The 24,315-nt window shown below is 45.5% G+C and overlaps 1 protein-coding gene across 2 annotated transcripts in view; it reads left to right on the top strand.

Annotated features, from left to right (window-relative positions):
• CEP135 (centrosomal protein 135) overlaps positions 1-24,315 on the top strand; it is a 141,622-nt gene that overhangs the window by 28,925 nt on the left and 88,382 nt on the right. For both annotated transcript variants that reach the window (XM_088478723.1, XM_088478724.1), the window contains exons 5-8: positions 7,571-7,712; positions 7,891-7,975; positions 8,252-8,380; positions 15,282-15,497. In XM_088478723.1, coding sequence (XP_088334849.1) covers positions 7,571-7,712; positions 7,891-7,975; positions 8,252-8,380; positions 15,282-15,497 — 572 coding nt within the window. The remainder of the gene's footprint in view (positions 1-7,570; positions 7,713-7,890; positions 7,976-8,251; positions 8,381-15,281; positions 15,498-24,315) is intronic.

Genomic DNA, 24,315 nt, shown 5'->3' with positions numbered 1-24,315 from the left:
CACGGTGTGTGTGTTTTGTCTTTTTTTAACTATTTATTTTACAGTGAAATTACAGGTGCCGCATGTCTGCTGGCACTTGTAGTTCCACAAGTACAAAATGGCAGGCATGCTGGCACTTGTAGTTCCACTGTAAAGTACAATAGTCTTACATTATTTGGCCCCCCCTATTTCCCCCATACCCACCGCTCCAGGGGTATGGGGATGAGCCCCAGGCTTCAGCGTAAGCCTGTGGTGCTCGGGAGAGGGGGGACCCTTTTTTGGGGGGTCCCCAACTCCCCCGAGATCACCGGCTTGCGCTGACCGACTTGGGGTGTAATGCTTTGGACCTGGAGCCCCGGTGATTGGGTCTCCGAGCTGTGGCATTAAACCCCGGTCGGTTGGGTCTGGTGCTGGCCTTAAATATAGGGGGTACCCCACGTCGTTTTTGCCCCCTATATTTAAAACCTGCACTAGTCCCTGCAGCCTGGTGTTGGTTTCTAAAATACGGTGGAACCCTACACATTTTGTTCCCCGTATTTTTAGAAACCACAACTGGCTGGCTAGCCTGGGGCTGGTTTGGCTTTTGGGGGGGACTTTGTCATTTTTTTTCTAAATTTTTACAATTTTTTTTTTTTTTTTAAAGGTTAACAAAAACGGGAATTTTCGGGAAATATTCTAGGGACCCCCCTAATGATGTCTAGACATGGGGGATCACTATGGGTACCCCCATTTTTAACTCCTAAAGGAAGTCAGGCTTTCTAATAGCCGCGGCAGGGAAAAACACCTTGCAAAGCTATTTAAAAACCCGACTTTCTTAAGCAGGCAATAACGGGGTTTCCCATAGTGATCCCCCATGTCAGGACATCTTTAGGGGGGTCCCAGGCATATTTCCCGAAAATTCCTGTTTTTTTCCTTTAAATGGGCTCAAGGGTCATTTTTTGAAAAACAGGGATAATTTTTCTAAGCACTAATATAGCAAGTGAAAAAAAATGCAGAATAGGGGTTTGGGGGTGTAGGCTTATAAAAAATATCCTGTAGTTTTGGGAATGTCCCCTTAAAAGGAAATGTTCAAAAAAAAATGTCCTACAAAAAATCGGGACACCCTTTAAAAAATAAACTTGGGTTTAAAAAAAAAAATAGGGACACCCCAAAAAATTAATTTAAAAATAGGGGTGAAAAAAAATAAATGGGAAAAAATTGTTTAACAATAGGGAAATAGGTTCAGGGCTGTTCTGCAAGTATGCGGCAGATGTTTTGAAGAATAGATTTATAGCGGCAGGTGCACAAATGCAGAATTTTTAAAAACTTACTTTAGGGACTTAAAAATATACTAGTACCCATTTTCACGTACCCCAAATTTGATGGGACCACTTAAAAAAACGAAAAAAATAACCTAAGTGCTCTTCTGCAACACTTCTTCAATGTCGGGAAAAAAACACCTGCTGCGGCTATTTAAATCCCCGACTTTCATTTAAAGGCTAAAACGGGGGTACCCATAGTGATCCCCCATGTTTTTACAACTTTAGGGGGGTCTTACAAATTTTTTATGGAAAAAATCGTAACTTTACGCAAATCCAACTTCGGAGGTTCCCGTTTTCGACTGTTTCAAATTGAATACGGGGATACGCGGGAGCGCGCCCGATACTTTACCGCAGAGAAAAAACTCCGATATGAAACGTTAACTTCGGCAGTGAAGTTAACGTTTCATATTGAATACCCCTCTATATTGTTATGATGTTATCACATTTGTCTTACGAGCAGTAACGTGTGTGTGTGTGTGTGTGTATATATAAACAAGTGCTTTCCTGTATGTGTGTATGTGGTTAATGTGTTTTGGGGTTCACGATAAATGCAATGCATAAAATTCCTTTTACTATGAAACCAGTGTGTTTATAGCCCTATTAAAGGGGTTGATGGAGAGTCCATTCCGTTATGATCGTGGCAGCCAATGTTAACTATAATGGAGTCTGGTGATGGAGGTGCTGCCTTTCCCTAGACTCTCCCTGTCTTACCTCCTGGCATCCTGTGCTTGTCAGTATGTCTTCTGGTTGCTGCTGCGATCGTGAGTTCCAGGTCCGACTAACCGCGCTGCTAGCGGCCCGGGAAGACGTCACTTAGGAGCGCCTGGACACGGGACTCCTCTATTAACTCCAGTGCGTTTAAGTATCTTAACTGATACTTTGTCTAGATGTTTAGGCTCTCAGTTGGAGTTGTATTTATCTTGAAAAACAAGGTTGAAAAACATTTGTTTTTATTACAGATTTGTCCAGAAATTAGTTTTAAAAAGAGCGGCATGCTCATGGTAAAAACGTCTATGCAAAGCATGTTTATGGAATCTTATAAAATGTAAAATTGTGTGTATAAAAATATATATAGTAAAATGTATAAAAGTGTGGAGTGTATTTGTAAAATACAGATATATATAATCTAATATGTAAAACTGTCACTTTAAATATATAGAATAATATATCTAGAGTTATACATAAAAACAATTGTCCCCATATTTGAGAGAGAGAGAGAGAGATATATATATATATATATCTCTCTCTCTAAGTGGCTTTTATGGAGGAAAATCTAAACCAACATATAGGTATGGACATACATATATGTTGATGTGTATATTTGTTGATGTTAAGAGATTAAACTTCTCTTATATTGTATTTGGGTTGTGTAACTTGTATGTGTTTGTTTGCTTTGTAAAGGTAGAAGCCACAGCAGGGGAGCAGCACTCAAGGGAGATATAACTTTAGCATGGGGGAAGAAGCTGCTGGTGAGATATATACTAGGAGTTACTAGAAGTGCACGAGCTGCTCTGAGTGGCAGTTGATGTAGTTCGTGCGGCAGGGGGAGAGGCTATATAGGGGCGTAGTCTATTAGGGGAAACAGTCGGGAAGCCGATAGACGGAATGCCGACCGCCGGCTTCCCGACTGTACAATCCTGGCAAGGGTTAAATGACAGGCGTCGAAATCCCGACTCCTGTCAATTTCCCTACAACAGGAGACCGACACCCGGCTTACCGTTCAAAGGTAAGCCTGGTGCGGAGAGCCGCGCAGGGGGGAGGGTTAGGTTTAGGGTTCCCCGGGGGGGGGACTTGGGGTTAGGCACCCTCCCCGGGAGGTTGGGGTCAGGCTAGGGGAAGGAGGGGATTAGGCCTCCCTGGGGGGAGGTTAGGGTTAGGCCCCCCCCCCCCCTGGGGACTTGAATTTAGGCGGCGGGGAAGGGGGGATTAGGTCTGTAAAACCTGTGTGTTTTCGCGATCGCCGCCACAAAATGGGGTCTGTTTTCGGGGATTTTGTTTTGCCTGCCTGAGGCAGGTGAAACACAATCTCCGATAAGTGCCAGCTTTCGGGGGGCTAATTGGTTCGCCCCGGGCGATCCGTTAGTGCCGCATAATGTTCGGGGCTAATAGGATACTGGTCAAAGAATTGCATCCAAATTTTTCTCCTAAAGAAAAAATTTGAAGAATGATAACGTATGTAAATGGAATGAATATATCTAATGGGTATAAACATGCTGTGTATAACCACTTTACCATTATTCACCATGTGGACACCACTAGATGGAACTATCACTTAAATGTGTTCATTCGACTTCTGTATCTCATGGACCATGAAAAATATAATGTGCAGAGTGAAGGGCCTTAGTTGGTCTCCTAAATTGCACACTTAGTCATAGAGCATCAAACAAGCATGTACTGTAGTGGTGTCTTTGATCATCAAATGTATTCCTCCTGCAGTCAGGAGAAGAGCTCCAATATTTGACCAAACGAGCACATCTAGTGCATTTTCCTTAAAATATTTATTATCCACATAAATAAGTGTAATGCAGTAAAAAGATTGAACTGTAGTTTCCAAATTTTCCCTTATTGCGGAAAAGTTGGCTTCTCGCCAGAAACTCGCTGATGTGAACATATCGGATACAATGTCAGTTGCTTAAGCTGGGTACACACTATACAATATCGTATACATCGTATAGTGTGTACGGCTGATTCGTCATTCACCGCATCGCCCCATCCGCTGTTCTGCATGGCAGATGGGATGATGCAATGAGCGACGCCATGCCGTTACATGCAGCATGTAAACTTTTATATTGAGCCATTGTACGCCGGCTCGTGCAGTGTGTACAGCGCTTGATGTATAGTTACATCGCATTGTTCCATCTGCTCGCTTACACCATTGTATGGTGTGTACCCAGCTTTAGAGTCCCAGGAGGCGACAAAGAATATCAGCAGCTCGTCAGATGGTGAAACGATACCTGAGCTAGGTCCGTCCTCAAAGATAGTTCTACATTCTGCATGTAAGGGACAGATCCGGGTTACAGAGATCGATATACATAGATCAATCCTTATATATAAACCATACGGGATAGCCGATTGTACAGTGTCCACAAGTATATAACAATATGAAACCTATGAAAGAACCATGAATAAGTATTGATGTGAAACGTCTCAATGCAATTATAAAGTAATGTCTATCTACTGATCCTTTCAGTAACCACTAACAATGGGTGGTGGGGGTGGCTTACAGGCAACATCTTGGGGTGTATTTACTATGGTTCAATTTTGATTTTAGAGTGATCTCACATTCGATTTTCTTTCTATTTTTCATTCGATTTTACATTTTGAAGATTTACTAAAGGCAAAATCAAAAGTCAAATCGAACATAAAACCGCGTAGGGTTCCCCAGTAATTCCCACAACCAGCACCGGACCCTATCACCGGGTTCCCCAGCTGAAATATTACTCCTGGCCGCTAGTCAACCCAGGCTGGGGATCCCCGGTGAGTTGGAGCCCCCCTCACCAGGCCTAGGATGATAAGCCAGGGGTTATCCCCGCCACCCGTGGGCGGTGGGTTGATGGTGTAAGTGTAGTGTAATAAAGATAAGTGTAAACATTGTCTTTACGAGTAGAAGTGCAGATCCCAGCAAGCGTCCCCCGCATGCTGGTACTTGGAGAACCACAAGTACCAGCATGTGGGGCATTAAGGGCCCGCTGGTACCTGTAGTTCACCTGTAAAGAAATGTTTAAATAAACACAATACACACACACTGTGATAGTAAAGTTTTATTACATACATACACTCACACATACTCCTACATTACCTGGACTGGTTCACTTCTCCCTATAGGCATTCTAGGTCTTCGTAAAATAAAAAAATGCGAAAACCTTAGCCACGCAACAGGTAACAACCACGATGGTTGTTACCTCCCGAATGAAGAGCTCAGACGTGGCTCTTCCCTTTTGTAGGCCTGTGACTGAGTGTTCATTGGCTGAGAGAGGTCAGCCCCCGCCTCTCAGCCAATGATCGGCTCCCACCATTGAACTCAATGGTGAGAGACGCAGGGTTACTAAAGGTGATTCTAAGGTTCCCACCAATTTCTTCAATGGTGGGAGCCGTTCATTGGCTGAGAGAGGCGGGGGTTAACCTCTTTCAGCCAATGAACGCTCAGATACGGCCCTACAAAAGGGAAGAGCCGCGTCTGAGCTCTTCATTCGGGAGGCAACAGCCATCATGGTTGTTACCTGTTGCGTTGGTCAGATTTTCGCATTTTTTTATTTTATGCAGACCTAGGTTGCCTACAGAGAGAAGTGGACCAGTCCATGTAATGTAGGTGAGTATGTATATATGTATGTATTAAACCTATACTGTCACGGGGTGTGTGTGTATTGTGTTTATTTAAACATTTCTTTACAGGTGAACTACAGGTACCAGCATGCGGGGGAGGCTTGCTGAGACCTGCAGTTCTACTCATAAAGACAATGTTTACACTTATCTTTTTTTACACTATCAGCCTGGGCTGTCCTGGCGAGGGGGACCCCTTTTTTGGGGTGACTAGCGGTCAGGAGTAATGTTTTGGCTGGGGAACCTGGTGATAGGGTTTCCCTAGCTGTGACATTATCCCCACGCTAGAAAGGGTCCGGTGCTGGTTGTGGGAATTACAGGGGAACCCTACGCATTTTTTTCCCCTGTAATTCCAGAACCAGGACCCGATCTGAGCCTGGTGCTGGTTGTGCAAAAGTGCAGGGATACGCTACGCAATTTTTTTCCCTGTACTTACACAACCAGGACTGGCCATGCAAAGTCTGGGGCTGTTCGTGTATTTAGGGAGGGGGGGTTCCACGTAATTTTTTTAAAAATGAACACTTAACAAGCATTTTACATTAAGATACATGCATGCATCTCACTGATGTATGCATGTATCTATGTCAAAATGAACTGCTCATGCTGAAAATTAAAGCATTAAGCAGTTCTATTCATTTAGGGCTTTGAAGTTCGTTTTAAGTGGGATTTGGTGTTCGATTTGTACATGAACATGCAAAATCGAACATCAAATCACTGTTCAAAATCGAACCAAATTGAATTCGATTTTAGAAAAGGCTTCTAAAATCGAATTTTAGTAAATGTGGGATTTGAAGAGGGATTTGTACATTCGATTTGAGGAGTTAAATTGAACATGAGATCGAAAGTAAAAATTAACTTTGATAAATATACGCCCTAGTCTCAGGTGCCATATGTACGAATGCAGGACATTTCTTTGGTATTCCATGTAGAGGCGGCCAGTGATGAGTCCTCCCTGGAGAAACCTCACAGCGTTTCAGGCAAGAGTCTGTTGTGCTGAGTGAACCAGGGTTCCCATACCTTATGACACGCTGCAACATTGTTATGGAGGAGAGCTTTTATGTATTCTATTGAAGAAATATTCCGTACTTTGACTAGGGCAGAGAGAGTGGGCTTGGCAGGCTGCCTCCAATTCGTGGCAATGTGAAGTTTAACCACATTACAAGCATGTCCAAAAAGTTTATTGCGTGGTTTAGAGACACCGTGCTGCAGTTTACAAAGCAGGACATTTGGGTAGCATTGATCATTCTACCTATCGAGTTTCGGGACCATATCCCAGAATTTCGACATGTACGGACATTCCGAACACCAGATGTGTAAGAAGGTACCTTTGTGTCCACATTGTCGCCAACAAAGGTCAGATGACACTGGGTATATCAACTGTAGTTTCGTAGGGACCAAGGGGTCTATGTACAAATCCTTGGAGAGAGAGAAAATACCAACCAATCTGCTCCTAACTGTCATTTTTTTTTAAACACGGCATGTAACGTGACAGGAGCCGATTGGTTGGTACTTTATCTTAATCCACTTTCTCTCTAACGCTTACTACATCAAATAGATGGCAAAGGGGACGGGTATGGTGCCAAATCCATGCATTTGTTCACTTTATCCCATACAGTCAATGTAAACCGTACGCAGGCAACCATTTGTACAAAGGCTGGTCTTAGGTGTGGTGGAAACCAAGGGAAGAACCCAACCTGCTGATCCCAGAATCAGAACACACACAATATTTACCAATTATTTGGAGTCCCGAGTCAACGTGACTCAACTGAGTAGCATGGTAATACCTTTCAAAGATGGGTAGGCCTAAACCTCCATCAACCGTAGATTTATCAAGACAAGGTCTGTGGTTCTTCCCCTGCCATACAAACGTACTACTTTTTTTTTTTTTTTAGCAGTTGTCTAAAACTATACTCACTGCGCACAATAAAGCACCCATTTCCACTGTGTAATACACTCATAACTTTATCTAGGTGGAAAAAAGAGAAACATTCCCTTTAGACGTCAACGCATGCAGATTGACCAGCCCCTCCCACCATCTGGCATGTGCAACCACCCTGTACCTCAGCCAGATGATCCTTATGTAGCTGATCTTCTTCAAGTGGCTGATGATAGGTATGTCCGGTCTATATTACTTTAAATGTAGTTAAGTCCATATTAAATATAATGTAAAAAACCCAATCAAAACACATTACACTTGTCTTGCGTGTTCTGCTGTTGCATACACTACTTTTACTTTCAAATGGGCAAACGTTCAGGTAACCAATGTTCTCCTTTATTTTGCGAATATTAGAATTCGAGAGCTTCGGCAAGATGTGACTACTCTACAGGAAAAACTGGAACTTTCCGAGAGAGCAGTAAAACACCTTACCAATCAGGTTTTTATTTTATTTATATTTTTGTTTACTCTTTAATGATAAAAGCACCTTTAATGTGCAGTTGCTGTGGGTGTGATGCTAGGATCTATTCTATTTACAGTACAGATCTAACCCACCCCATTTACTATTGATTAACTCTGTTCCCTTCCATCCTCTAACATTTCCAATATTTAAGTTTTCACATTGTAACAGATGGTCAACAACATTATTCCCTCATAGATTATTAGACTTATTGTTTGTGTGTCTACGTTTATATTTATTTATTGTATTATGAAGGTTGAAGTGAGAGACAAGGAAGTTGAGCGTTTGGCACTTGCTCTGGATGGTGGGCGTTCTCACGATGTTATTTCCCTTGAAGCCAGATACAGAAGTAATGAGAAGATTGTTGCCCATCTAAATATTCAGGTAACATTGCACTATATTTTAGGCTCATTTACACAGCTTGAAAGCATTGCAGGACTTTATAATGGATCTTGCACAAAGCAATTAAGGTTCTTAAGTAGACAAACAAACTAGAAAGCGATGCACAGGGGCACTGCACTGCAACTGCTAAATTAAAATATAAAGAAATGTTTTAATAATATAGGGTTGTTCCCCATCTAAGACTCATATAATACAAAGACCAATAAAACACTACAGAGATCTGTCTATAAATATGCAAATGCTGTCTAAACATCTGTGGCCGAAGAACCCATATAAAGTCCAATAAATTGTATAGAGCAGGGATAACATGTAATTTTTTTTTTTTTTAAATAAACCAATTGTGTTAGTGGCAGTTTTTAGGGACTCCGACACTGTGAAAGCAGGATGAAATTATTGACAGTGATGGAGGAATGCTTATGTTGGATAATGAGTAAATCTGTTTTTAGATACTGTATGTATTTTTTGATGTCTCTCTACCAGCCATTTTGAAATGGCTGAGAGGAAAGAAGGTATAAGCAGTTGTAATGAAGAAGAGCAGATAGTTATGCAATATCTGATCTACAAGTAAAGGAGGGTAGAGATTGTACATGTCAGAAAGTTTTATCTTCTGGTCAGTTCCTCAACCTCCTGCACCGTAGCATGCACCTTAAGTTATCAGCAACTTTATATTACAATATTGGTGAAAATTTTTCTCTATCATTCATAGGGGACTTTGGGAACCGTGGGTATAGAGTGGAGAAGGGTAGCCTGGTCACCAACTAGTTAAAATGTTTTATGCCGCAGCACAGCTCCTTCTCTCCTATATTCCGCTCCCTCTGCTTGAGAGCCAGTTTTAGTTTGGTGCCTAAGTAGTGGCCACGTTTTTAGGGGCTGCTACTGCAGCCTCTGGTTAGTTTGTTTCATTTTATTTTCATCTATTAAGCAGGCAGCCAGTCATTGTTAAAGACACCCCTGTCACTGCTTCTCCTGTTCTGGTTGGCGGAGCACTGGCGACAGGGTCAATGACCCTGGTCGACCGTGATACACAGAGACCGGAACCCAACCGCGACCAACTCCGGTGACAAATAAGGCAGCTCTTTGCTTGCAGAGAGCCGCATCTTAGTGGCTACTCGTCTAGCTGGTCAGGGAGTTGGATGTCTATGGGGTCCCGGTCGTCTTCCACTAAACCACCGGGGAAGCGGCTATAACGGGAGGTTCTCTTTCTGAGCAGTACACATTTCTTGTGGTTGGCCAGAGAGGGGGAGACCATCTTAACCCGTTAGCCCCCCCCACACCCCTGGCACGTCTCCTGCTCTAGGATTCCTGCTTCTCCTAGTCTCTTCCCCTTTGCAGACGCTGGGCAGCCATTTCCATATTGCCTGCCTAGCAAGGAGAGAGAGAGAGAGCGAGAGAGACAGACACGGGCTACTGCCTCCCCTATACCTCACAACCAGGTGCCAGATTATAATAGACTTCTTTCTCCCCTGTTGCCCTGTTGGTAGTGTACCCACTAGGCTGTTTTAGCGGGGCGCAGTGCCCTGTCTGATTTTTAGAGTGGCAAAACGCACCCTGGCCATATGGCTGCACCGAGCCCTGTGCCACCCCCACCCATGGCAATCAAAACCACAACGTGGGAAAAGTTGTGGTTTTGATTGCTGCTGGGTGAATAGATGCCATGTGCATGCGCAAGGTATCTATTCACAGTGAGGGGAGCGCTTGGGGGAAGCCCAGCACCTCCGTAAGTGCTGGGCACGCCCCAAGAGTGATGAATTGGGGTTTCATTGCTGAGCACTCATTGCCCATTATTTGCATTGTTGCATTTATCATAATACCAGTATAATCTCTGTGGTTAGTTGAGTTTGGAGTACACATTTATTTATAAGGTTCCCATTATTTCAATGTTTAACTGCGCTTAACTGTGTTATACTGTAGGGTACCACTTATTTTCTTTGGTGGTCCTTTAAACATTGTGTATTTTCCCTCAATTACACACACTTATTGTTGTGGTGGTTGTTCCAAATTGTGTTGGGGTATTTCCTGGAACACATTCCTATGTCTTCCAAAGGTCGGGCAGCGAAAGTCTCTAGGGAGGGGGGGAGCTGCTGTTTTGCGCACACTTTCATGTCAGAACTGCTCTGTCTTTCTCCTCTGTCCCAAGATCACAATGGTTTGTGTGAGACTTACTTTGTAGGGACGCAGTGTGGAAGCACTTCGGCTGTGGGTTCACTTCAAGAACCAGCATGGACATCCACCCTGTCACAGGCTATGTTACAATTGGCCACCCAGCTGCAGGCCTCTTGGCCCCCTCCTCCTTTCCTTTGCCTACAGCAGCATTACCTGAACTGGCATGGGTTCAAGGTTTGTCTCAGTTGGTCCAGGGCTTATTGCAGGTATCAATCTCGCTACAACAGAGGCTGGATCAACCGTCTACACTGTAGTCGTCTAGGCAAGAACCATCTGTTCCTCTCCTTTGAGGCTTCCACTCAGTCAGGTGACTCCTCGTGTCCTGAGGATGATGTGTCTGTGACATTGAATGTGGAAACCTTGTCTGTTCCAGAGTACTAATATTGCCAGGTAGATGTGGATGCTTTGGTCAAGGCAGTCAAGTCTGCTCTCTTACTTAAGGCGTTTTTAAACGGAAGAAAAAGGAGGCGGCAGTATTTCCTCCTTCCTTCTCAATTGGAGTATCTCCTGGCAGAGGCTTTGACACACCCTAACAAGCATATTTTAATTACCCAAACGCGTTTTTAACCTTTATCCACTCTCGGCTGCGGATAGGGCTAAGTGGGAGTCCCCACCTCTGATGGATGCCCACATTGCCCGTTTGGTCAAGTCCACTATCCTACCTATCCCGAATGCAGCTTCTCTTAAGGAACCTAAAGAAATTTTTTTGAAATCCATATTTTCCAAAGCAGGTGAAGTTTTTCGTTCAGCTCTCGCTACTGCTTGGGTGGCCAGTTGGATAGACTCTCTTGAGGAAGGTCTTCTTAATACGGGTACCCACTGATCTGAATTGCTATCCAGGGTGCACCTCATTCGTGAGGCCAGTGTTTATCTGGAGGAAGCAGCCATTGACTCTGGCCTCCTTTCCTTCAAGGTCTCTGCTTCCGCAGTAGTTGCTAGCTGAGCACTCTGGATGTCTACTTGGTGGGCGGACCCGGAATCCAAAAAGGTTCTGGAAGCCTTTCCTTTCTCAGGTAATATCTTGTTCAGGCCTGAACTGGATAAAGTTGTGTCTACAGTAGCTGCTTCCAAGACAGCGCCTAAGTCCAAAGGGTTTTTCCTTTTGTGCGCAGGACAAAGCCAAGGGACAGTCCTACTCAAGGTCACAGGGCCCCTCCTCTAAAGGTTCCAGGTGTGGAGGCCACTAGTCCTCTTCGACCCATCGTCCAGCTTCCAAGCCAACTGACAAACCAGTGGCTTGATGGGCGGGCCCCCTCCTGGTACATTCCGGCATGGGGGGGGCCATCTTCTGCTCTTTGCAAAGACCTGGCTGTTGACCACTTTACACGCTTGGGTTAGAGGCGTAATTTCCCAGGCATACACTCACTTTCCGTGTTCGTCCTCAAAGCCAGTTCTTTTCCACAGGTCTTCGATCAGAACCCAGAAATGCAGTGGCTTTGAGGAACTCAATCTGGTCTCTGCTGGCCTCCCATGTCATCCTACAGCCATGGCCAAAAGTATTGAGAATGACGCAAGTATTGGTTTTCACAAAGTCTGCTGCTTCAGTTTGCATCTGGAAAAACGCTTGTCCGGAGAAGGAAATGTGAGCGCTACCATCAGTCCTGTGTCATGCCAACAATAAAGCATCCCGAGACCATTCATGTGTGGGGTTGCTTCTCCGGCAAAATTGTGAGTGAGCCCGCTCCCTTGGCTAACAACACAGCCATGAATAAAGAATGGTACCAAAACATCCTCCAAGAGCAACTTCTCCCAAACATCCAAGAACAGTTTGGTGAGGAACAATGCCTTTTCCAGCATGATGGAGCACCTTGCCATAAGGCCAAAGTGATAACTAAGTGGCTCGGGGAACAAAACATCAACATTTTGGGTCCATGGCCAGGAAACTCCCCAGACCTTAATCCCGTTTAGAACTTGTGGTCAATCCTCAAGAGGTGGGTGGACAAACAAAAACCAACAAATTCTGACAAACTCCAAGCATTAGGCAAGAATGAGTGGCCATCAGTCAGTATGTGGCCCAGAAGTTGATTGACAGGATGTCAAGGCGAATTGCAGAGGTCTTGAAAAAGAAGGGTCAACACTGCAAATATTGACTCTTAGCATATACTTAATGTAATTGTCAATATAAGCCTCTGGTACTTATGAAATGCTAGTTTTACTTCAGTATACCATAGTAACGTACGACAAAAAGGTCTAAAAATACTGAAGCAGTAAACTTTGTGAAAACCAATACTTGTGTCATTCTCAAAACTTTCGGCCATGGCTGTAGTTGCTCCTCTTCAAATAGGAACAAGTTTCTATACTAACCTGCTTCTCGTTCAGAAGCCGGACGGCCCCTTATGCTCAATCTGCAACTGGAAATCGCCCAGCAGGTACCTACCAAGTTCGATGATTCCAGATGAAATCTCTTCTCTCTTTCATTCTGGAAATGAAACCTGGAGACTAAATGGCCTCCTTGGATATCCAAGATATCTATTTGCACTTTCCCATACAACTGAATCATCAGCATTTCCTCAGGTTTGCGGTGTGCAAGGATCACTACCAATTCCGAACAGTGCCCGCTTGTGCTTTCTACGGCTTCTCGAGTGTAATGGCAGCGCAAGGAGTCCCGTATCCTTCCTTCCTTACATGGACAACCTTCTTCTAGCGCAGTCTCGGGATATCTCTGGCTAATGATCGGCCTCCTTCACTCTCACATATGGCTGATCAACTGGAAGAAGTCCCCACACGCCATCTCAGGAGATGCTTCACTTGGAAGCCGTGCTGGACTCGAGACAACATCTTAGAGTTCTGGTAGGATACAGTTCTTTCTCCAGCACAAACCTGTGAAGGTTCAGTCCGAAAATGCAATGGCTGTTGCATATGTAAACCCTCATGGTGGAACCTGCAGCAAAAGAGCCATGAGAGTGGAAAGACCTGGAAGGAAGCAGTTCCTTCCAGCTCTGTCGGCAGTTCACATCCCAGGGATCCACAATTGGGAAGTGGTCTTCCTAAGCCACCAGGATTTGCACTCTGGATGTGTGGTCTCTTCACCCAGAAGTGTTCCAGATGTTTGTGCGTCAATGTGATTGTCTGGACATCAACATGATTGTCTCTCATCACAACACCAAACTTCCTCTATATTGCTCCTGCACCAGGATCTGGGAGCTTTTCTGGTGGACACCCTAGCAGGCACGTGGACCATGCTGTTCCTCTACATCTTACTTCCGATCTTGCTGATCCTGTGTTTTTCCGCGAACTGAATTTGGAAGGTGGCACCACAATTCTTGTCGCTCCAGATTGGCCATAGCGAACTTGATATTCCGACGTTTCTTCTGTCCACAAACTCACTGTGGCATCTCCCTCTATGGCCGAACCTTCTGTCTCAGGGTCAGTGTCTGCACCCAGACCTTGTCCTTTTTACTAGTGGGATTAGATTTGGGCCTTTGGCTTTCGTCCCTTAAGGTTGAGGTCTCCACGCTCTTTCTATTTTAGAAAAAAAGCCTCTTTGCTGGATGTCCAACCTTTCTACATGGTGTGCTTCACCTTCAACCACCATTTTGTTCCTCTCGTGGCCTTGTGGGATTTGGCTTTGGTGTTGACGGCCCTTAAGGCTTTCCCCTTTGAGCTTTGGAAATGATGGACCTCCATTGGCTTACCTTTTAAAAACTCTTTCTTCTTACTCGCCATTGCCTCGCCTGGCGAGTATCTGATTTGAGTGAGTTTTTTTTAATTGATTATTCCTTCCTTGTCTTCCACCCGGATCAGGCGGTTCTCAGGATGCACCTTGGCTTCCTGCGGAAGTTAGTGTCCCATTTCCACATTAATTACACTTCTCTGGAGTTCTCCCTAGATGTGGTTTGGGCCCTTCATTTTTACATGAAAACCTGATTTCCTCTTTGTCCTTTATGACTTCAGCAAATGCTGTTGGCCTGCCTCCAAACAGACATTGGACCTCCTGGCTTCTCTTCACTATCCGTTATGCCTACCTTTTGGCGGACCAACTGGCCCCGGCCTCGGTGTGTGCCCATCCCATCAAGTCAGTGGGGATTTCATGGGCAGCTTGGTGTGGTGCCTTTGCTGAGCTGCTTTGTAGGGCGGCCAAGTGGTTTTCCACTCACATTCATAGTCTTATTGCATTTGGTATTTTTGTCTCCTTGGATGTTGGGTTCGGGCATAGAGTATTGAGCGTAGCACTAGAGCGTCATCTCCTTTTTAGATGGAGTACTTTTGGGATGTGTCCTATGGTTCCTAGTGTCCCCCATAGTTGATAGACAAAATTATTGTTTTCCTTATTTGTAAAATCCTTTTCTCTGAGTCCATGGGGGACACTGGACGCCCACCCTGACGCCCCTGGCTGGTGGCGGTTTTCTTTGGTTCTTTCCTGCCTCTCTACTCAACAGCTGTTTGTGTGCTTGAGGTGTGTCCTGGTTTTCCTTCTCCCTCTTCTTGGGGTTATCAACTAAACTGGCTCTGGCTGAGGTTGCAGGGTATAGCGGAGAGGAAGAATGTGCTGCTGGGTAGAACATTTTAACTAGTTGGTGCCCAGGCTTCACTCTTTACCCACGATTCCCAGAATCCCCCATGGACTCTGAGAGAAGGATTTATCAGGTAAGGACAAATATATCTTTCTTTTTTTTTGGGGGGGGGGGGGGGGGGGGGAGGGGTCGTTTTTTAATTTTAATCTTTTTTGCAAAAACCACAATAAACACATTTCAAAACACATGTATAAATACATTTGTAGATCGAATATCTTCAACAAGCCAATCAAGATCTTGAAAAACGAGTACAAGGTCTCCTAGAGACAAGACAAAATGTCACCAGTGAAGTGGTAAATCTAAGCACCAAAAATGAAGAACTCTGTAAAGAACTCTCTGAGATAGACCAAATGGCACAGCAGCTGGAGCGAGACAAAGAAATGGTACTGGAAACAGCAGATGCTGAAATTGAAGAAGCAAAGGTAAGTGTCATTGCTCCATCATGAGAGAACTAAATAAAAACAAAATATCTAGTATGTTAGATGCACATTACTCCCACTTTATAGCTTAATAAATAATGTTCAAGGTAACTATTATATTGATTGAGCAATTATAATAAGCTCTATAGGAGTCATATGGCATCAGTATGTTAATATATACATTTCTCTTGCATCCTATGAACAGCATGGATGATGGGGATATAGTTTGTTAGAAGTTTTGCACTTCAGTCTACACAAAACTATTGAGCCCCTTGTGTGTTGTAATACCGCGGTAATTAGCTTATATAACTATGCAGCATCAAGATAAAATTGCATTCTGCTTTTTCTATCGGACACAAGGGGCTTATTGGCCATTCTTCTAGGTGGAATTAGTTTGGCTGGTAATTTGGCTTAACAATAATATGTTGAATGTGTTCTCCATCTTGGTTTATTCACTTCCGGTCGGATGATGCCTGTTTTTACTGGAATAGACTTAAATTCTATGGTGGTCACTGGAGTACTCTGGGGTATATGAGGAAATTTGAGGAGCCTTGGGCACTTTAAAAAAATAAAAAAAAAATGCAGCAGCTTAGGCTCCTCCACCTCTAAAATTCCACTGGCCCAACCGCTCCTCAGTTGTTTTTAGTGCCCGTTGGAACCAGGTGTCTGCAAACTACGGTAAGTACTCTGCTCCTATCGGTGCAGAGACTATTATTTTTTAAAGTCGCGGTTTGCCCCTGCACCATTAAGGAGAAGAGACTTGGTCAAAGTGTCAAAGCCTTCGGTCACACAGGAGATTACCGAGCGGCCAACATTTCCCTTGTTCCTTCACAGGGGAGGAGCACAGATATTTTGTGGCCATACACTGTGAGAAATATGTCTGTTGGTCTGACTGACATTTTATCTGACATTTATGCGTCGTTTAAGATTTTCAGATTGAAGCTGTTTTTTTTTTTTCTCCTCTTCTACTCCCTCTCTATACTGCTAGTCAGGGACAAAGGGTTATTATAGATAAATCATGTTAATCTTGTAGTGAATATTTAAAAACATACAACCAAAAAAACCCCAGCTTTTACTCTGTATCTAAGGAAAGGGACTGTGACAGATTATCTCACTCAATGTGTGTATTTTGCTCTCTGCCTATTTTCTTTCTTATTATGGGGGCCATTCAATGCAATGTTGCATAGCTCTGGGAGGGAGCTCCCCAAGTTATTCAATTCAACGCAATGTATGGGCGGGCTAAAGAATTTCTTCTTGCACCCTCCTGGGATGTGAGGAGAAATCCGCCAAAACTGTTAGCCGCGCGGCTGTTTTTATGGCTCCTCGCGGCTGGCACTTTAGTTGGAGAATGCCGGTTATTGCCACTAGACACCCAGGTTAAGTCGCAAGAACCGGCATTCTCCGACTTAACAGCGCACTGAATTGCATAGCTCCGGGGGCTTCCTCCCGGGGCTATTCAACATCGCATTGAATTGGATCACTCTCATTGTGTCCCTTCTTTCCAAATGTCTGGGAAGGGTAATACCACTTAGAGCCTGCTGGAAAACATTTTGTCTGTAAAAAATGTCAGACAAAATTGTCAAGTACCAGAATAGACCAGAGGGCTCTTGGCAAGGCTTGTAAGGTGGGTGCCCAGACTGCGTGTCTGCCGGCCACACACGAGCTAGCCTGGGTTAACTCTATTACCCAGGCCATGTTATAGCTTGCTAAGCAACTTGCTGCTAATAAGTAACTTTTATGTCAGCTGCTCCTCAGGCTCCTATTACCATGTCCTCGCCTCTGGCTGACAATCTGGAACAGATAGTTCCAACACCGACCACCAATGAAACTAGTTGGGTTCATGGTTTTAACCCGTTCTCTAGAAGGTTTAGTTAACTTATCTTTCCTACAGATAATTAGGGATGTGCGCCGGACCATTTTTGCCGGAATTGGATTTGGTTCTAATTCGTCGTCTGGATTTGGATTTGCCAAACTGCAGTGACTGGATTTGGATTTTTTTACAAAAATTGAGAAAAACAAAGCTAAAATCACATAAATTGGTCTTTTTTTTTTTTTTTTTTTTCTTCCTAGAGTATTATTAACCTCAATAACATTAATTTCCAGTCAACCGGTCAATTTAGAACACCTCACAGCTTATAATATTGTTTTCAACATAATTGGCCAAAGGTTGCAGTGAGCTGAATGGTTACTAAGCGACAGAGCAGCGGCACAACGACACAGACACCACAGTATAAAGCACATCTATGACACATTGCCACACAGCAGTGGCAGAAATTAAAAGTAGTGCACCCACCCAGTGGGGTACGGCCAGCAGAATCACAGTAATTGTTTACAAAGTGGGCTACGGCCCAAGGAGCCACAGTGCACAATCTTATTCACATTACACCGCACATAGTGCCCCTGATTCACATTGCACCATAAAGTAGTGTCTCTTATTTATGTTACGACACACAGTAGTGACCCTTTTACACAATGCCCCCAGCAGTGGTGTCCCTTACACAGTGCCCCCAGCAGTGGTGTCCCTTACACAGTGCCCCCAGCAGTGGTGTCCCTTACACAGTGCCCCCAGCAGTGGTGTCCCTTACACAGTGCCCCCAGCAGTGGTGTCCCTTACACAGTGCCCCCAGCAGTGGTGTCCCTTACACAGTGCCCCCAGCAGTGGTGTCCCTTACACAGTGCCCCCAGCAGTGGTGTCCCTTACGCAATGCCCCCAGCAGTGGTGTCCCTTACGCAATGCCCCCAGCAGAGGTGTCCCTTACGCAATGCCCCCAGCAGAGGTGTCCCTTACGCAATGCCCCCCAGCAGTGGTGTCCCTTACGCAATGCCCCCCAGCAGTGGTGTCCCTTACACTATGCCCCCCAGCAGTAGTATGCCCCCCCCAGTAGTAGGCCCCCCCCCAGTAGTATGCCCCCCCCAGTAGTATGCCCCCCTATTAGCAGGCCCCCATACACACATAAAAAACAAAAACTTACCTGTATCCCCGCTCCAGCCGCCGTCCGCTCTGCTGCCACGCGACGAGTAGGGAGCCGGAAGACTGAGCTCCTGAGTGAGCTCCAGCCGGCTCCCTCCGTGCAGCAGCCAATGAGAGTCTGTGTGACTCTCATTGGCTGCTGTAACAAACACACAGCCGCTGGCGGCTGCGTGTTTGTTCTGTGTAGGGCAGACCGCTATCAAAGCGGTCTGCCCTACACTCGAGGAGCCCTCATGTCGGATTCTCTAGCGAGAATCCGACATCGGGCGGCCATCGTTCGGCCCCGAACGGGGATCCGAGTCAGGCGGGGAACACCCGAACAGGGTTCGGGTGGACTCGGATCCCCTATGTTCGGAGTGGTTCGAATTCCACAGAATCCGTACCGCTCGTCTCTACAGATAATACTAGAAGCACTTTCCACATCTAGGGCACAGGAACGCCAGCTCCCTGATGTTTTACAGTCTTGGTATGAATCTGCTTCTGATGTTGAAGACTATTTTTCTCATGACTCTCATATCGCCCCTATTAGTACTATGAGGCATTAATACATGCCGTTAAGAAGATCCTAATATTACAGATGCCAAACAGGCAGAAACTCCTGATATAGCTCTTTTTAAGATGAAAAAGAAGCAAATTGTCTCTGTTCCCTCCTCTCCACAATTAGAGGCCTTATTAACAGAAGTGTGGCCTAAGCTGACTAAGAGATTTCAGATTTCCAAAAAATTTAATTCTATTGATCTTTTACCTGATAAAGACAGATCTAGATGGGGAGTCTTATCCTCTATTAGACATCCCTTATTGCCTGCCTTTCTACCATTCCACTTCCCAATGTGGGGCTGAAGAAAGATAGAAACTATTTTAAAGTCCATAGAGTGTTTCAGCTCCTCTTCACTTTAGGTTATAACGAATGTGCGCGTAAAAATCTGGGAAGGCTACAAATGCCTCAGATTTGCAGTAGAATGCATCATTTAAAATTTCAGGCTGTATCTGGCGAAAGCTTACAGAGACAATGGTGGTTATGGCTGCTGTTGTAGGTGCTAGGGGGATGACTACTATTCCTTACTTGGACAATCTGTCCATAGACAGCTTAGACTATAAAAACTCAAGGGTGACTCATCAACAACCAAAAATCCAAGCTAGTACCATCCCAGATTGTTTGCAGGTGTTCTTCGTGGAAGACAAATAGATTTATTACAGAGACTAGTAAAATCTCTATTGACTCTAAGATAGACGTCTGTTCCATTTCGCACAAAGATCTTTGCAAATCTCAAAACCTTTAAAGGTCAAGCCTATATGCCCACAGTGCCACAAAAGCAATCAGAACAAGATCATATTGAAATAGAATAAGTCTGGCCATCAATTGATCAGCCAGTTCAACAGTCTCTCTACAGGGATGCGACGGTAGCTTCTCTGGTAGCTGATACTCAACAAAGGTTTCTCCTTTGTGATTATGGGACTGGAAAATTGTAATGCTGAGGCTAAACATACATTCTGGAAGGGAGTAAAATGTCATACAGGTTTTTATTGTATCATGGTAAATAACAGAGTGTGCACCTGAGATAGGGGTGGGTAGGGTAAGTAGTTGAAAGATGCTTGGATAATAAATGGCTCATTAGAGAGTGCCCATGCACTGCAAAACTCAGGTGCATGAGGTGGGGGGTAACGAGCTCATAGAAGAATAATTGAATTTTGTGCTAGCAGTATTTTTCTTCCTCAGTGGGGAACACTGAAAACCATGGTATATAATGGAGCTGCAGGAATCCTGGGCATCAAAGCGTTAACATCTTTTTGGACAGCAGTAGCACAGGTTCCTCCTTCCCTATACTCCGCCCCCAGCCCAGGGAAGCCATTTTTGTCTCTGGTGCCCAAGCAGCTGGGCACGTTTTCATGGGCTGCCTGAAACAGCCTGACTTTTTTTTTTATTTTAACTTTATTATTTTACATTCACTTTTGGGCTGTCAGGCGGTCCTCGCTGCCGGCTCCATAACCCTGTTCCAGTGGCTGGCACACTGGTGAGCGGGTCAGTGCTCACCTCCTGCACAGGAACTGGGAGCAGCCGGATCAAGGAACAGGTAAGTGGCTCACTGCACTCCGGGGACTGCAGTGGCTGACACCACCAGCAGATCTGGACAGTGGTGCTCGGTCTTCTCAGCTCTACCACTAGACCACCAGGGATGCGGACTGCAATAGGGTGCCATTACGATGGCGAAAGGTCCCTGTTCCCTATAATCCTCAGCATTTGAATAATTCTTGTGCCTGTTTGTTTGATTCTTGCATACTTAGTTATCTTAACTCTGCTAGATAGGTTTGGCATAGCCTCACTGCAAGGTTGATTACTTCACATAATTATCCTGTTATATATTTTAAACTATGGCTTCCTGCTAAATTAGTTTAATTCTGCAGACTGTTATTTTTCTTGTGTGCGTACTTATTTGTTTGTTAGTTATTGCACTGTAATTGGTGTCTTACAGTAACAAAACCACAGGACCACTTATTCTTTTATTTGTGGACTCACAGTATTCATTGCTCTTGCCCCCGCACTACTTGGGCCACAATCGCTGGCGTATCAGCTAGCAGTATCCCGGTCTTCTCTGCCATTATTCTCGCAACCGCTCAGTCAATTCCAGTGGAACCCCAGCCACCTCTCTCAGAACCAGCTTGGGTTCAGGGTTTGTCCCACTCCGTCCAGGGCCTGGTTTAGGTTTCTAGCTCCCTAGAATCTTCGGCTAAGTGCATTCCTCCAGGCAGGATTGCTCCACACTTCTGCATTCAGGTGACGACCCTTAGTCAGACAAGTCTTCAGACCTAGAGGATGACTTGTCAACTCTTCCTCAGCACAGGAAGATCGCTTGACCCAGGTCAATGTTGATTCCTTAGTAAAGGCAGTTCGAGCTGCATTACTTATCAAGGATACCGAAGTCTCCCCGACTCCAGAAGCGCCTCTCTTTAAACAAAAGCAGGGGCTGGCAATTTTCCCTTCCTCTGCTTAGTTAAATATCCTAGCGGAGGCCCGGTCGCATCCGACAAGAAGTTCTTTGTTTCTAAACAATCTTTGCTAATGCAGGTGCTGCCTTACTCCCGACCCTTGCTTCTGCCTCTCTTCGCTTGAGAACCCGTAGGTCCGATATAGTGTCTGTTTTGGACAATATCTGGGAGGCTTGTGTGTACCCGGGTGAGGCCCCTGTTGACTGGCGTACTCTCTAAGGTGTCTGCTTCGGCCGTAGCAGCCAGACAGGCACTATGGCTTCACACCTGGTTGGGCGGACAGCAAGTCCAAAAAGACCCTAGGTGCTCCCCCTTTCTCTGGTGAGGTTCTCTACCCCTACGTGGGTAGGAGGGTACGCCCTCTTTACAAGGGCCTTACAGATCCAGAAAGCTATGCAGTTGTTGCGGTAAGCGGAGCTAATTAGGCCATCCCCACTATCTCAGTGAGGGACTGGTTGTTCTGCTTTCTTTCTGGTGCAGTGGCTGAATGGTCCTCTTTGGCCTATTCTCTGTCTCAATTCCCTGAACCAGTTCCTAAAGCTACCTGGGCTCAGGAGGAAATCCCTATGCTCCATCATACGATGTTTGGAACCTGGGGACTTTATGGTATCACTGGATATACAGGACGAGTGCCTACGGGTACTTACAGAGACCTTTCCTCAGCATGGGCTGAGGTTTGCTGTATCACAGCAACACTTACAATTTTTCGGGCTCTGCCTGTTGGGACTGTCCTCAGCCCCACAGGGGTTTACCAGCGTTTTGGATTTTCTGACAGTTCTTCTGTTCAGTATATCCCAATGCTCCTGTACCTGGACGGCCTCCTGCTCTTAGCGGGATGACCGGGGTACTTTACGGCCAGGTCAGGATGACTGTGGCTTCTTCAGGGTGCAGACGTTTAATCAACGGGGAAAAAGTCCTCCCTGCATCCCTCTCTGGGTATTCTTCATCTAGGATCCCTGCTGGATTCTCAGAATCTGAGAATTCTTCTGGCGTAAGACAGAATCTCCTCTCTTCCATTAGGAGTACATGGTTGTCTGCGCAGTCGACAGATGTCTTTACACTCTGGGATGCATGGTGGAATGGGCTCAGTTCCATTCCAGGCCTTTCCATAATTGGCTCATCTCCAGATGGAACGAGTTTTTTCTGTCGGATAACTGTTCAAACGATGATGCTCTCTCCGGAGGCAAATCGGTCCCTGTCCGGGTGGCTATGGCCATCTCGTCCAGGGTTTTCTTTGCTATGGACAGTGTCTGGATCGAATCCTTTTCAGTGCAGTTGGACGTCTGTCGATTCCACCCTGTCAATTAACTTACTCTGGCATAACTCTTGTTTCCCGGTGAACCTGAAAAGGTTCAGTCCGACAGGGTCAGGACAGTGGCTTCCTTTTTAGCAACACTGTTCGTTGGGTGGCAATGACAGGTATGTCACATATTCGGACATAGTCCGAGGGTCTCCTCCCGACCATCTCGGCAGCGTTCATTTCAGGAGCTCTCCATTGGGAAGCGGGAGTCCTCAGCCGTCACGACGTGCATCCCGGGAACTAGTCTCTTCTCCAAGAGAGGTTTCATCTCCTGGTGAGCAGGGGGGGCCCCCCTGAGGTGACCCTCATGGCCTTCTGACTTTATCACACTATGGTGTTACAGTCCAGCTCTGGGGATTCTGAAGCAACCTTCAGCGACTCTTTGTCGGTGAAGTGGTCCTTCCACTTTGTGTACCTGTGTTCTCCGGTCTCCCTTCTTCCTCGAGGTCTTTGGAAGTGTTTTCAATCGAGACGGAGATGCTTTCCTGCTGATGGCTCCTGATTGCCCCAGATGTCAGGGGTACTTGGATCTTTGGAGTCTCTACATCGATACTCCATCCCTGATGCTTCACTGCCCGGACCTGTTGTCTCAGGGTCCTTGGTTTTGCCTTGGACCTGGGTCGTTTGTCTTTGACTGTGTCCTTACAGTGGTCTTACGGCTTCCCTGGCTTTGTCATCGTTGGAATGATTAGAGCACATGGATCAGCTTTTGCTGGGACCTACCACAAACTGTGGCAGCCATAAATCTTATGGTATTGTACCTGTCGATACAATCCTCCGGTGTCCAGGATTTCCAGATATTCTGGCATTCCTTCCGGCTGGCTTGGGTTTCACACTTGGCCTGGTCTTCCTGACAGTGCGGATCTCTACACTGTCAGTATGGTTAAGATATGGAATTGCTCCACTCTGGTATCCAGTTCATCCTTTGGAGTGTTTTCTTGATTATGCCTCCATTTGTCCTCCCTAGGGACTCCTTGGGAGTAAGTAGTGGTTCTTCGTTACCTCCGGGGACAGTCAATGGAACCGCTGGTTGTGATAGACATTACATGGTCTATTGCTTAGGCTCTCTCTTTCTCTCAGGGTGTTTATATCAACCAGGAGAGTGTCTGAATTGGGAGCGTTCTCATGTGGCTCCCTCTTCTGGAGGGCATCATGTCAGGGTGGGAGTTGCTCTCGCCCTGTGTTTCTTCTTAGTGGTTTTCAGGTTCCATATTATTCTGGAACTTAGGGTACGGCCATTCTGTCCCCAGTCCTCTCGGCTGGTGTGGCCTCATTGACTGTGGTCTGGCCTCTTTGGATTTATGTGATCCGTTCAGGTTCCTTACGGAAATCGGACTCCTTATTGGTGGTCTGAGATTTCTGGTTTTCACAGGAAAGGATGGCCGGCCTATAACCAAATGTTGGCTGGATGGCCTCGTAGGTCTTCCTCAGGGGCCTACCCATGGGTAGGCCTTCCTGTTGTTGATGCTTGTTTTTTCTCGGGCCATGTGACCCTCGTGTGCGGCTCGCTGTGGCGCCTCGGCTGTTTTGCCTTACTAGGTGGCCACGTGGTCTTCTGTCCACAC

Source organism: Taudactylus pleione, unplaced genomic scaffold (assembly GCF_031769625.1).
Source record: "Taudactylus pleione unplaced genomic scaffold, aTauple2 ptg000218l, whole genome shotgun sequence".
Classification (NCBI taxonomy): domain Eukaryota; kingdom Metazoa; phylum Chordata; class Amphibia; order Anura; family Myobatrachidae; genus Taudactylus; species Taudactylus pleione.
Note: the sequence above shows the minus strand (reverse complement) of the source record. Positions and strands in the feature narration are given on the sequence as shown.